General features: G+C 40.7%; 1 protein-coding gene across 6 annotated transcripts in view; it reads left to right on the top strand.

Moving 5' to 3' along the window:
* The first annotated feature begins 569 nt into the window (after positions 1-569).
* TBC1D1 (TBC1 domain family member 1) overlaps positions 570-15,369 on the top strand; it is a 200,328-nt gene continuing 185,528 nt past the window's right edge. For 4 of the 6 annotated variants that reach the window (XM_039848789.1, XM_039848786.1, XM_039848787.1 and 1 more), the window contains exons 1-2: positions 570-786; positions 10,442-10,947. In XM_039848789.1, coding sequence (XP_039704723.1) covers positions 10,531-10,947 — 417 coding nt within the window. In that variant the 5' untranslated portion in view covers positions 570-786; positions 10,442-10,530. Of the gene's footprint in view, positions 787-10,441; positions 10,948-15,369 lie in introns of those variants that run through there. The other 2 variants (XM_039848785.1, XM_039848788.1) reach the window with 1 other exon arrangement.

The following is a 15,369-nucleotide window of genomic DNA, read 5'->3' as shown; positions in this document are numbered from 1 at the left end:
GAAGACAGGCGAAGGAGCAAAGAGCGGTCTGGCAGTGCCACCTGCTGCGAGCCCCGCAGGCCCCGCCACTTGCTATAAATAGGCCGCCGAGGACAGGGTGTGCGAACGCACATCCCAGCACGAGGGCCAGAATCACGCGCGGAGCCCCGCGCCCTCTGTGCCCGAGCACCCTGCGCTGTGACGGCGCCCCGGAACCCTCCGCATTCCCTCCCACGGGCCGCGGCTGGACCCCCCATCCCCCAGACGGGCCGAGGAGGAACCGCCGGGAAAGGGAGAGGCCGGGGGAGGGAGGCCGCGGCGGACCCGCACTGCAGCAGCTGTCGCCCGCGTGTGACTCGCCTGTCCCGGCCGTCACTCGGGCAGTCACGTGGCGCGGTGGGGAGGGAGGGGGCACCGCGTTCCCCTCTCAGGTCCCTGGGGATCGAGTCGGGAGATCCCGCCTGCTGCCCTCCCCTCGCCTCCCTCACGCTCGCCCCGCCGGGGAGGAGGAAACGCGAGCCGCGCGCAGACACCTCCTCCTCCTTCTCCTCCGCCTCCTCCTCCGCCTCCTCCTCCGCTGGGCCGCGGTGCCTGTTGCTGCGGCCGCTACCTCGCGACCCGCTGTTTCCTCAGCAGGGTGGAGAAGAGGCAGGAGTCAACCGAGGGGCCCCTCCCGGCCCCCTGCGGCTGGAAGCGCGCAGCCAGCCCTCACGATGGACACCCCGCACGGCCAGGCTGTCCCCAGGCTGCCCCAGAGCACCTGCGAGCCCCGGCTCGGCCCCGCGCTCTGAGCGCGCCGCCGCGCAGGTAGGCGCCTTCTCCGGCTTCGCCCATCCCACCCGGCGGGTTCCTCTCGGGGCATCCGGGCCGCCCTGAACCCACAGCACGCCCCTGCGCTCCCCGGCCCGCGGAGACACGGGATTCGGGTGTTCCTGTTTTCCTAGCGGCCCAAGGGGCTCTCAGGGGAGGAAGTTCATTGCCACCTCTTTACCCTCTTACTTGGAAGAAAGCGAAACCTTTTGGTTCTTAAAGACCCAGGAGCTTGAACAGGCTCTGTTCTACTCCACCTCTACTCTCCGGTCTTAGCATCGCCCCCTCCTCCCGCCAAATATCTCTAGGGCTCGTGTGTTTGTAAGGTGACCAGATTTGGGGGTGGGCGGTCAGAGTAATCTCATGCCACCCTTTGAAAGTTCAGGGTACTTTGCAGTAGTAACTCTGGCAGCTGCACCAGTGCGCGCAACATTTCTTTCTATGGGCACATCCTGTACCAGTCATTTCGAAACCCTGCTTAATTGTTTTACCAGCTTCCTGATCGGTCTGTTATTATGGGACCCGTCAAACTTCGCCACACGTTGTTTTATTTTTAAAAAGAGATGTCATTTTCTTTGAAACCCACCTAAAGGAGGCTTTACGGACTGTAATTTTATTTAAAGTATCTTATTCTCTGGAAGTTGCCTAAAAGGGAAAAGAAATTGAAAGTGATGACTTGCTCCTTCCACCAAACAGTTTAATTTTCAGAGTGCCCTACGTTAATGGATGGTATTCACCTCATATAGATCTCTCAGTCCTTCTTTCAGATGATTGGATGATTTCACTTATTAATATAATCAAACTTTGAAAGAGTATTTTAAAGTGACCTGGTTTGAATGGATCACACCCAAGACTCTCAGCTCTCTCCACAAGTCCAAACTTCTAAACTTTTTGCACTGTACTTTAAGCTGAACTGCAGAGGCCTTGATAAAAAGTCTTTCTTTAGGAAAGCAGAAATTCATTCTCTTCCCCAGATTCCAGATGGGATTGGTTGAAGTTGGAGAATGGCCACCTGTGGGTTTTGTTGTGTGTTGGGAGCCTGCTCTGTGGGAGGGGCTCCGTGGAAGAATGAATGGGGAAATTTTCCAGGAGGCTGGTAATCCACCTTGCAGGACTTTTCATGTGTCTGAACACTTCATGTTCTGTCACTCTCTCGGGTTAGGGATCCCTGAAGCAGGTGAGTTCTGCACCTTTTCCTACAGTTGAGATGGTTTCTCTTGGTTGGGGAGCTGATGTGCCTCACGATCAGCTGCTTCCTGGGAACCCTGAAGACATTCAGGAATAAGGACGATGCATGCAAAAAAAAAACTGTATAAAAAAGGATTGATTGCAAACAAGTGTTTTAAATCTGTTGGAAATGTACTATCACAGTCTCAAATCTACCTGTTTTTTTTTTCCAACCATGTTATAGAGAAATAAAACTATAAAAAGTACTTTTCAGATTTATATGTGAGTAACCATCAACACAACATGAGCTACTGTATAATGAACAGAGCTGTGAGTTAGAGGTCACTGCGTGAAATGTTGAGGGAACATTTTCTGAAGTGAACAAAGTGGAGTGTCCTGAGATTATTAATTGAGTGCAAGGAGATATAAAAGGGAATAAGTGCCCGAAAGCAGTAAATAAAATTATCAGGTGATAATTAAAATAAATGCCTTTATGTGGATTTGTCTAGCTGTTTGCCAACCAGTAAAATAGGGGGAACATTCACTGGTGTAGTTAGATTTTATTAGAATCAAAGTAAAAGTTTTGCAAATGGGACTCCCTGCCACAGTCTATCATTATTTTTCCCATAGAGGGCTCAGGGGATTCTCCTTTCACTGTGATAACATATCCGGTTGTGTGCAGTCATGTCAGGGTTGACCTTTTATTGCACATGACATTGTCATAGTATCAAAGGATATGAGGAAGAAATGGGCAACTCTGATGACACACGCCTTGCCCCTTCTCCCTTATTAGCCAGCTGTTGACAATCTCTGTCCCCCACTTCCCTAGAAGGCAGCCATTGCCAGAACAGCTGCAGTAGCAAAGGCTGCAGCAGCAATCAGATGCTACTCCCATGTGGAGCCAGGTGTGGGCGGGTGGCTCCTTCTCCTGCCCAGATCTTCTAGGATCTTCTAGGACGTACCACCAGCAAGCAGTGGGAGTGGCACACCAAGCCGCACCATGCTTACCTGTTTCTCATTCACACCAGCATCTCCAATTATTATGATTTCTGGAGTAGGGCTGTCTGCTAGAGATGATTCCGTCTTTGAATTTGCTTTTAATTTTATGCCACAAAATGACAACTCCCTCGGGCCCTTTTTTACTCCCTTCATAGCATTTCTCTGAAGGTCTCTATCTCTACTCTTCAGATTCCCCAGATGATCTAAAATGTATATCAGCCCATTTTGGGGCTTAAGTCTGCTTGCGTGTGATGCCTTGGCATAATTTGCTTTGCTCTTTTCCCTGCCTACTGTGCTGCCTGCTCAAATTTAATGGCTATGTTAATTCCAGTGTGTGATATGCTTCTCAGCGGTTTTCTTTTCTTGGTCATTAAAACCTGGAAAAGGAAAATCTGTTCATTAAAATATCTGTGAGTCCACTGAGCAGACAAGGAGTGTTGGGTCCATATCCCCGTGGCAATGGCAAAGGATTTAGGTTTTCAGTGAAGAATTGTTACCTTTGCTGACATATATCTTCATTTCTTCCTTTCCAATCCCACATTCTGATTTAAAAAAAAAAAGTTTTTTTAAACCAGATTCTTAACATAAGACACAAAGGTTTTCATTTTCAAGGTTTTGACATTTTCAAGCTGAGACTTCCATTTGACAGGTTCTTAGATTTAAGGGCAATATGTCCCTTCTCAGGCTTCAAATGTTTAGAAAAAGATTTGCCATATTTGGGCCATGTGAAATAACCTTGACACAGGTTTCAGTGAAGCTGTACAGAATGTAGGGAATATATTTTAGCACCAACAAAGAAGCATTTCATTTTGAGTGTGCCTGTTTCCCTTGGGACACAGAGCAGCTATTTTTCTCTTAAAAAGAGAATGTACTTATTTAACAATATATTATTTATGATCAGTGAATCTACACTTCCAAAGAAGATAAGTACTTATGGGTTTGTTGTCATACTTAATGAATTTGCCCATTAAAGTCCTAAGAACAGTGCCTGACACATAGTGAACACTCAGTAAATATTACTTATTGTTATCATATATTTATTTGTTTCTTTTATACCATAAGAATATAATTTTGACATTAGATCAGATCTAATTTTGACATTAGATCTGAGGCCAAGCAAGATTTAGATAGAAAAACAATCCAGCTAATCCACTAGAAAGGTATGTTATAGTAATTCCCTTCTGGAGATATTCTTATAGTGCAAAGAATAGAAACTTGAGCATAAGACAGGTCTGGATTCAAATCCTGCCTTCACCATTTACTAGCCAGGGACCCTTACATAAATTGAGAATGATAAAACATACTTCTCAGAGTTGTAAGAATGCAGAAGATCATATATGCAATATCCCAGAAGAGGCAGTTGGTCAATAAGTATTCCTCTAGCAAAGTGCCTAAGAGCAAGCACAAAGTCTGGAGTGGAAGGACCTGGGTTCAAAATCTGGTTCTGCCTCTTGCTAGTAGGATGACTTTGGGCAAGTGACCTTACTTCTCTGTGCCAGCAACTTCCGTCTCATCTCTCATCTTTAAATTAGAGCTGATAATGATAATAGTTCATAATAGTCATTCAGACATGATAAAAATAGTCCTTGTCCAAGGTTGTTGTGAGAGCTAAATTAGTGAATAGACGCATAGTAAGTGCTTTTATGTGTTAACAATTATTACTATTCTTTTAGGGGAATAACTTAAAGCAGTAGTGCAGGAGGGAAGGTTATACATAATCCCTGAAGGCCACCTAGGACTCCCAATCCCACCCCTTTAACCTGTGCAATACAGTAGGAGAGAATACAAGAAGTGACAGCATTCTAAAGGACGAGCCTTGAATTGGCTCTGATTTGTACACGAAGGAAATCTTTCAAAACATCATTACTTTATGTGTCAAATCAGAGAGGCACACGCCAATGAGGGAGCATCCTTGATGATGAAAAGATTAAAATCACTGGCTCCAGGAGCTCTGTGTGATGGAAACAGACAACTGCTCCAAAGGTACCTGTGGGCAATTTCTGGGTGAGTGGCACACTGCTCTGACTGGGTGGGGTTCTGTGCAGAAAATGGACAAATGGTTTAGCCAAGCCAGTGGTCTTACTGTAAAATGAGATTAGAGTATTCAGGTGGTAGAATAATTCTGTTCAGCTGCATGCCCACTCTATCAGGGTAAGCACAGAAAAATCAAACCATTGACTTGCAAGAGGAGATGAGTGGCCACCTGGGGACTCCCTGCCTATCCTGGAGGTCCTTAACAGCTAATCAGTATTGGCTGTTCCCTAACCTGGCCTGGAGCTAGAATCTTCCAACACTACTCCCTTTATCCTTCTTCCCCACCCCCCACGCCCCCTCCTCTCTAACCAGTTTTGAGGAGGTGAGGGTAGAACCTGCAGAGGCTGCACTATTCTTGGCTACTGGAAAGTCCCCATCCTACTCCCTGTGGTTTGCTGGGAGGGAGTGAATGGGGGTATGGGAAGAGAGGGTTCCAATGGTGGCCTAACTCCTACCATTTCTTCTCCTGCTTCCTGATCAGTAAACTCTATCCTTTTTTCATGTACCTCCTCCACATTTATATTCTTGACAGGAAGATGAGAGCAGCTTTCTATCCCCACACAATGTTGGGGACATTTGGTATTGTACATTATGAAAATTAGATTTACCAGATTTTAGAGAGAGAAGAAAACTTGGGGATGATCTTGTTCCATTCTCTTCTCCAAATTCACATTTGGAGAAGTTAAGTAACTTCATTTCTTAACTTTACACTTGAAAGTATTTTCGTGAGGAAGCTGAGGTTCTTTGCAGCACTTGGATGGAAGGCAAAGACTTGGATTGTCCTAATTCTGTCACCAAACTTGAACAAGCCACTTAACTTCTTCGGAACCTAGTTTCTTCATTTCAAATATGAGAGAAATTTCTAAATAGCTTACAAGGACCTTTCTAGCTGTAAAATATTGTGATTATAAGTGCATGCTTTCAAGAACATTTTGCATAGCAGGACTCACTGACAAGATTATTGAAACTGTCCTAGTAAAAGCATCCTTGTGTTTTCAATGCCTACCATGTTTATGTACTGTGGCAGGTCAGAGTTGTGTAAAATACAGATGGTCTCTGTAAGTAATAGTGCTTTTGCACACAGGAACATAACTAGAAGCTCGCTGGAATAACAGATCGTAGTATTTCTTGCTGAGGTGGTTCTATGTGGGGCTTAAAGGATGGTCAGGGTTTGTGTGCAAATGATGTGGATTGAGATGGCTTAAAAAATAATCTAATGGTTTGTTAGTGTTATTAGAGTAGTTTATTTATTTCATGCAACTTTTTATTAAAAAGTAATGCAAATAGTTACCTACTCTAAGATACCTTGAATCTTATATCAACAGAATCGAAGTGCTTTTAAATAATTATGGTTCTGTCTGAGGTAGAATTTACTATTTGGTAGTTCATAAACAGTGTTAAGATCCAATCTGCTTTTTACAGAGATACTAAGAATGTGCTCCAGCTGGTTGTAGAGTGTGAACTTTATGCATTCAAATAGCTTTGTCAATAAAACGGCAGAACTAATTTGATGACTGATTACTTATCAAAATGATTGAAATGACAAAATCGTGGACCTTTTTTTGTACTAGGTATGTATCGACTTATAAGAAAACTGAAAGTAATTCTGTGGTGCTTCTTGCTACCATATTAATAACTACTTCATCCACACTGATTGAGAGGGCTCGGCTCTATCGTTTGTAATAATTCTAGTACTTCTTTTAACATGTCTTGGGATTAGCAGCTGTCAACAGTTAGAACTTGAAACAGATTCAGTTACAGGAGTAGAAATTGAGCCAGACATTTAATGCCATTTTCACCTGTAGGTGAGAGAGAGAAAAAAGGAGAGAGAGAGAGAGAGAGAGAGAGAGAGAGAGAATGAATGAGCATTATTTATGTAGTTATATGAACTTATTTTTATTATCAAGAGAAGCTGTACTTTAAAGGAAAACAGACAGAGATTATATTTTTATGAAATATGTTAGAGCTCTAAATGAAATAGGGGTTTATTCCTGAACTTTTGAACATTTAAAAGGAAAAAATAAGCTCTGAACTGTGTTCAAATTATATTTAAAAATTTCACTCAGCATATGTGCCTATATATCACACAGAAAAACATAGAATAAAACGAAGAGACTTCTAGTTCAGGAAGGGTTTAGAATTTCTCTACTGATTTTAGAAATCACCAAACTTAAGAGTTGAAGAACCTTACAGTCTTGTTGAGGGACATTTCTTCGAGCTCTTAAAATAAGTGTGATGATGAATTACGAAGTGCAGAAGCATGTAGTAGTGGATGCCGTAAATCACCTTGCAAGACAGAGGGGGTAGTTGCTTGCACCCTGACTTAAATATGAGTTGCAATTTGTTTAGAGGACAAGACTGGGGATCACTGGGAGATGATTCTGCATGGGTCTCTCATGTTTTTACACACCTTGTGAGCAGAGGCACTAACCGTTTTTTGCTTTGTTTTGTTTTGTTTTGTTTTTGAACTATCTTGTCAATCTTTTTTAAAAATAGCAAACAGCCATGGAAAATAGAAATAATGTCTCCCTCTGGAGCAAAGGGCAGACATGTTTATTCCCCATTATAAAATATTTGGGCTCCCAAGGCTTTTCTGTAACCCAGTGTGGATACAAGGATCACCCTGCCTGTGGGAATTGGGAATCAAGGAACTGACTCAAATTCTGACTCTCTGGCTGCTGCATTGCTCTGAGTAATGCATTTTCCTTTGTCTCAGACCCAAAAGTCTCATGTCCTCTACCAGCAGGCTAACTTGTTAGCTTACAGATAGGGTAAAATCTCAGACCCTTTACAGTTTGTGACAGGTATTATGTTCTTGGGAGATAGGAACAGTGTGTACTATGGCTCAGAGGCATGAGAAGTCACATCTCATATGGGGGAACCATAACTGGTTCTCTATCTTCGCCTAATGGTACATGAAGGGGGGCATTTTAGGGGAGAATATGTAGTTGGAGATACAGACAGGACCAGATTTCAAAGAGACTTTATATACCATGTAGAAGACTTTAAATTTTACAGTGGACAGTTATCAAGGAATTTTTAGCAGAAAACTGATATGATCAATTTTATGTTACTTAAATTACTCTAGGAAATATGTGAAGGATGGATTGAAGGTTGGGGTACTTTTTTTTTCCAGTTGAGAAGAGGTAAGATATGTTTAGATGTAGAGCCAGTTTAGAAGTAGTAAGGATGAAGAAGGAGTCTGAATGACATCTTAGTCTGCTTAACAGCATACCATAGACAGGTGGTTTATAAACAACAGAAATTTATTTCTCACAGTTATGGAGGCTTAGAGGTCCTCTGAATCAAGTCCACTGGCAGATTCAGTCCTGTTTCACAGACTACTATCTTTTTTTTTCTGTGTCCTCACTTGGTGCAAGGGGCAAGGAAAATCTCTGGGTCTCTTTTATAGGAGTACTAATTCTATTCATGAGGGCTCTACCCTCATGACCTAATCACCTCCTAATGACCTGACTTCCTAATATCATTACAATGAAAATTAGGATTTAAATATATGAATTTTGGGAGTGGAAGACACAAACCTTTAGTCTTATAGCAATGACTCCTTGGTTTGTGACTTGGCCAATAAAATAAATATTGATCCTGATCATGGAGCTATAGCTTATAAGAAGGAAGAGAAGTTTGGGGAAGGGAGAGGTGAGACCGAGTTAGTTTTTAAATAATTAAATTAAGACTGAGCTGCCAATAGGCTATCTAGATAGAAATATTTAATGGCTGGTACTGATCTGGAACTCTTTGAGGCTCAATGGGAGACAAACACTTGGGAATGGTCAGTTCATTTTTGTGCAGCACTCAGGATAGGTTGAGAATAAGGTGCAGAATCCCCAACATCACTTGTGATGAGTGACTCAAGCTCTCTAGGTTTCCTAGGTCACAAAAATGGCAGTAATAGTCTCTAACTGAGATGAAGGTTAGAGATGAAGGTGGTTATGAAGATGAAATAAGATAACACATGCTAAGTGCCTGGTACTTAATAAAAGTAAGCTGTTAGCCCCAGCAGCAGCAGCAGCAGCAGCATGAGTATGAGAATGCGGTTGTTGGCACAAAGATTAGATGAAATTGTCCAAAGAAAGCAGGTAGAATGAGGAGCGAGGATAAAGTCAAGCGGGGAAAGAAAGCCATCACAGAATATGAAAAGAAGCAATGGGAGATAAGATGGGAACCAGAAGTTTCAAGCAGGAAGGAGTGGTCAGTATTGAGAAATTCATCAGGGAGGACAAGGCAGTTAAGGACTAAAAAGCCCCCTTTGGATTTCACAACCAGAGGATGTGGGCGACCTCCACAGGAGCAATTTCAGTGGCTCCTTCGTGCTTCTAGTCACAGTCTAGATTGTGTGTGGACAGCAGGAAATGGAGACAGCGCAGACTTTAGTTTGAAGAAATTTGGGTAGGGAAGGAAGAGTTGTGGATGGGGGAGGTTTGAGGTCAATCGAAAATATCTTTATTAGTAGTATGGGAGAGACTTCAATCACTCTTTTAAAGTATTTGTTGAGCCTGTTCTGAGTCAGGCACTGTACCGGGAACTGGCGATACAATGGCGAAACAGACAGATGTAAGTTTCAACAAGTTTCTTCTTAGTATGTATATATATGCTCAGGAAATCCAGGGAAGCAAACAAGCAGAGAATAGGGCCTGAGATGCTGTAGACAACTCAGTTGTGGACAGAAGGGTTTTGTCATCCAATAGAACAGAAAGGTGTTAGGATACAGCACATATGGTTGTTGAAAATCACCTGTAGAGAGGGGGAGGCAGTTCAGAGAGTTTGGGTCTAAGAAAAGCAATATCCTCTATTGACGAGGAGGGGCAAGGGATTGAGATGATGACTTATAGTATATGAATGAAACAAAACAATGTTTACGACAGTATTTAGAACATAATAGGCATCGAGTACCTGTTAATGGAATTTGAATTTGTGATTCAGAACCTCTGAACTACATCAAGGAGAACCTTCTAAAACTTAAATGATATCATAAGTGATAAGGTGTTAAAACTGGTCTGGTTCAGTAGACTACAATGATAGATAGCTGACATTTTTTTCCTGCAAGATTATTTTTTTAGAGGAAGTTACCAGTACTGAATTTAATTATCTTAACGAAAAAAAAAAAACTTGAAATATATGCAACAGGATTTCAGGCTGTCCAAGTAGCATTACATTGTTTTCTATTGTGTTTGCCTTTGTGGGTTCTAGGAGGCTTATCGTTACCCGGTGGGATCTTTTAACCTGTTATAAGTGTGACTTTTTTGGCCTTTTAAGTTTTTATATGAAATGCAATTTCAAGAAAGCTCTTTCTCAATGGAGCAGCTCATATGAACTAATAGCCATTTCTTCCTATGTTTGGGTTTCAGACTTTTAAGTTCTGAAATAATTATCTTTGAAAGCAGCTATTGTTGTGACTTCATTAAATTCTAATGCCTCTGTGTTTCTCCCCCAGGAGTCTGTACCAGAAGCACGTAAAATAGATCGCTTGGTCTAAAATAGAAGAGTGGCAACGTTTTGCTGAGTTTCCAGACCTTTCCCAAGATGGAACCGATAACATTCACAGCGAGGAAACATACCTTTCCTAGCGAGGTCTGGGTGGACTTTAGCCTGCAGCTGGTGGGCTCCTTGCCTGTGCATTCTCTGACCACCATGGCCATGCTGCCTTGGGTCGTGGCGGAGGTGCGACGGCTCAGCAGGCAGTCCTCCAAAAAGGAGCCTAGTACCAAGCAAGTCCGGCTTTGTGTTTCGCCCTCTGGACTGAGATGTGAACCTGAGCCAGTAAAAAATCAACAGTGGGATCCCCTGATCTGTTCCAGCATCTTTGAGTGCAAGCCTCAGCATGTACACAAACTGATTCACAACAGTCACGACCCAAGTTACTTTGCTTGTCTCATTAAGGACGATGCAGCCAATAAGCATAGTATCTGCTATGTGTTCAAAGCCGATGATCAAACAAAAGTAAGTGGAGGTGGGGATCAAAATAATAAAGGTTAGAGCTGGATGTTTTTTCCTGTATGAGGATGCAGACAATTATTTTATGTGTACTGGAATGGATAAGAGATCATGCTGCAGTAATGCATAAATTATATCACTGGATTTTTGGTTTATGGGGACAGTTTCTTTATAATCTTGAAGAACACTTCATAACAGATATTAGAAATTATAAGTTTGTAAGTTCAAAAAATTTAAAAGAGAAATCTGTCTAAACTTATAAATAAGAGGTGAACTGTTAGGATTCAGACCATGTAAGAACTGTGTTCTAAAGCAGTGCTTCTCAAACAAAAACATGCATATGAATCACCTGAGGATCTTGTTAAAATGTAAATTCTGATCTGGTAGATAAGGGATGGACCCTAAGACTCTGCATTTCTAACGAGCTGCCAGGTGATGCTGATGCTGGCTCCTCTGCAGATTGCACTTTGAGTAGCAAAGTTCTAGATTGGTGAGCTCCCTGTTTTTTGATCCTGTTAATGAAAATATATTTATAAACAGCATAAGAATACAATTAGCCAGTTTACCAAAGCACTGTGTTCATTTAAGCAAGGACCATTCATACGAATAGGGATATGAATTTAAATTTTGATACTTTCAGGGTTTTTGGGTTTTTTTTTTTACCAACTTCATGTCAGATCTGAGTATCTTGTTATATCTCATTATGTGGCTGAGACAAATATTACATAAGAAACGGTAAAAATGTTGTTAGCTCTACTATTTTCCTATTCGTTTGTGCTTGCATTGTTATTGGCATTTTTTTGCAGTTCTGTACAGGACTCATTTAAAGTCCATTCTGTGAGAGTTAGTTTAGATAAAATTGAAAATACAATCCTTACAGCCACTTTCTCAACTGGGCCCATGCAAACTGCAATTTAGTACAGTCCGTGGAAAGCAAACAGACAGGTGAGCGCCCCACTGCTAACCCCTGAACTGAGGAATGCCTGTGCTAGGCCCCCTGTGTGCTGCCTGCCATATGCAACAGTGAGGATGCCAGTGTCAATTCTGGTGGTAAACGTCAGTAAATAGAAATAAAAATGCTCACATTTTCTCCCTACTATCCAGGGTGTACAGAACTCAGTTGGAAGTTAATGTTCTTGGTGACTAAGTAGATTTGTGGAAGTCCACTTTTGTTTCTTCATTCCTTGATTCTTTTACTTATTTGTTCAGTGATTGCTGCTCTAGAGACTATACAAGGGGTTATTAGTATAGGCTAGGAGGAAGGCAAAGCATCAGTAGGTAAATACCATCATACTCTATACTGTGTATAGAGTATACTGTGTATAGAGTATGATGTGTTAGGCTCCATTCTGTGTCTCTATACTGTGTATAGAGTATGATGGAGAAGACACAAAATGGAGCCTAACACACTAGAGTGGAAGGAAGTGTTTTTGAAATAAAGGCTAATCTTAAGCTTAAAACCACTATCTTACCTACAGAAGGGGATAGCTCTTATTGTAAATCATTTAATGTTATTGTCCGTGCATCTCAAATAGGCAGGATAGCATCCTAGTTCGGAGGTTCACAGGGACTAATTCCTTGGATTCCAGTTGTCGACCAAGTGTAAATGAATCAGGAGGCTTTGGCTAGAATTAAATGGAAAAGCTTTAGTCAAGAGTCTTAGAGTTTGCAAACCAGAAACACATCTAGGCAATACCCACAGTGTTCTGAAGAAGAAAAAAAAAAGCCGAGGGTTCTTATAGGAAAAAGTACATTGTTGAGAAGAATCAGACCTGCATTCTTAGCCTCTGGATTGGTGTGAGATGGTAATCCTCTAGATTAGGGGTCCCCAACCCCTGGGCTGCTGACTGATACAGATCTGTGGCCTGTTAGGAACTGTGCCTCACAGCAGGAGGTGAGCAGCAGGCAAGTGAGCAAACCTTCATCTGTATTTGCAGCTGCTCCCCAGTGCTAGCATCACTACCTCAGCTCCACCTCAGGTCAGCAGGCATTAGATTCTCATAGGAGCACCGGTCCCCGGTGCCAGAAAGGTTAGGGACTGTTGCTCTAGATGACCAGTGGTCTGGATTCTGGATGTTAGACAATCTGAATCATGAATTTCAGGTGGTCTGGATATGTGAACATTCTTTTCTTAGTTCTTTAAGGGATAATCAGAGGGTTAGCTGAAGGTTTGATGTATATCCAAGCATTGACACATGATTGAAAAGTTCAAAAGTTTATGTTCCCAGACTAGTTAAAACAAAAATAGAATTGTTTCCTCATGTTTCACCCTAATTGATTTTAGTAATTTAGCATTTTGACTATAGTGATTCAATTTTATTTCTTCATTTTATTTCTCACAGTCCTATCTGCCACCTATAAACTGGGTAGCCTCAGGTAATTCTGAGCCTGTTCTCTCATCTGTAAAATGAGGATAATTATCGTCTATCTCATAGAGTTGCTGGGAGGACTAAATAAGGTAGAACAGGATCTGAAACTTAGTAAGCATTTATGGCCATAAAAAATGCTTATCAAAGAAAGTGGAAGCAGGAATATGCTAATTTCATTTCTAGTCTTAGGTAAAAAGAAAAAGGAGATCAAGATGTGTGTCTTCAGCTCTCAGACTGAGATCCTGGTCATCTTTAAGCAACATTTTATAAACCAGACACTTACAAAACTGCATAAATAGACTTAATGGTTTCTGTTATTTGGGCAAACTCCAGAATGAGTTTGAGGATTGAACAGCTTGTACTCCAGGCCAGCTCTATATAAGGACTGAGTTTCCTTGGACAGAGTTTTGCATGGAATAGTATAGTACTTTACACTTTTGATTTTTTTTTTTTTGCAAAATCTTTTATAGCCATCTGAAAATAGGCTTCTGGCCAGTCATTCAGATACCTGACAGGAAGAAGAGATTTATAACTAAATTCTGTAATTGAGGCTTCTAGTCTTGCCAAAAATAAAAAAATGACCTTATTCTATATTCTAAAAAGCATGGTAGAAATATGAATTAGTTCTTAAGTTATCTTTGGCTTGCATATAATTTTTACAAATATAAATTGTCAGTACTCAGAGTAATAAATTGCTATCATCCTGCTTATTTATAAAAGAGTAATTCATAACATAGGTATTTCAATCCATGATTCTGTTGTCGGAAACGGAACAGTAAACCAAACTGGCCATGATTCTAACCTGCATGATATTTTTTATGTTTTTGGGATGTCCCTGGCACTGTATCTCATAACACAGGATTATCTGCTTTAGGAGCATGTTAACCTATGTCATTTCTCTTGACTATTTGTAACATCTGCTCAGTGAAATAATTTTATAGATTAAGACCTCTTCTAAATAGATGAGGTCAGCATCAACTGCATTTGCCAGAGGAGATTTATTCATTAACTGCCAGGGTTGTAAGCACAAAACTATTCTTTGAAAGGGAACTCATTGATCAGCTTATAAATTAATTTACTGAAGAATGTCTAGGGAGAAGAAGCATGTAAAGGAATAATTTCATAAGCATAGCATGCAATTGTGTTTCTTACTGTATATTCCATAGAATATACTCAAGATGGTCCACGGAGAAAAGCTTCCATGATCAAAATACATTAGGGTAGCATCTCAAACTTTTCCATCTGAGGACCTCCTTTCCAGTCTTAGAAATTATTGAAAATCCCAAACAGCAGTAGTTTATGTGGGTTATACCTACTAATAGTTATTGTATTAGAAACTTAAAACTAATAAATTATAAAAAAAAACTGACAAATTATACAGACATTAATTTGTTTAAATTTACTCAATTATTTAATTAAATTTTTATTTTGATTATTATATAATTAAAATAACATTCTTAAACATCAATTCCTTATATGTTAGCATAAATATTATTTTTGTGAAAAAATGACCATCTTTTCCAAAATATTTAGTGATGAGTGGTATAGTTTTACTGGCTTTCTTTCTTTTTTGCAAATCTCTTTAATAGACTACTGGATTCTGAGCTGATTCTTTCATTTTGTGGTGACATGTTGTCTTGGTTGAATATATGAAGAAAGTTTGGCCTCACAGATGTAGAGTAGGAAAATGGAGAAATAATTTATAGCCTTTTTAGAAAATTGTGGTTATTTTTCTTTAACACAGTAGCAAAACTTGGCAAGTGGTAGTTTCTTAAATATTTGTTGCAATCTGAAATCTGAAACCATATCAAAGCACTTTTTTGCACTTTGTAATTTTAAGATCCATTGGTCTATCTTGCACTTTAATGTATCTTTTAAGCATGCATATTTCTGTAATATCATACATTGATTATTGTAAAATATTGGTTCACTAAATTATGCAGCCCATACTCTGAGGACCATTGTTTTAGGGAAAAACTGTGTTTTCTAGTCCACTCTTGAGTTGTACATTAGTCTGTTAAATCTCCATATATTTATTGGACCATATATTACATTTTCT

Source organism: Pteropus medius, unplaced genomic scaffold (assembly GCF_902729225.1).
Source record: "Pteropus medius unplaced genomic scaffold, Ma_sr-lr_union100, whole genome shotgun sequence".
Classification (NCBI taxonomy): domain Eukaryota; kingdom Metazoa; phylum Chordata; class Mammalia; order Chiroptera; family Pteropodidae; genus Pteropus; species Pteropus medius.
Note: the sequence above shows the minus strand (reverse complement) of the source record. Positions and strands in the feature narration are given on the sequence as shown.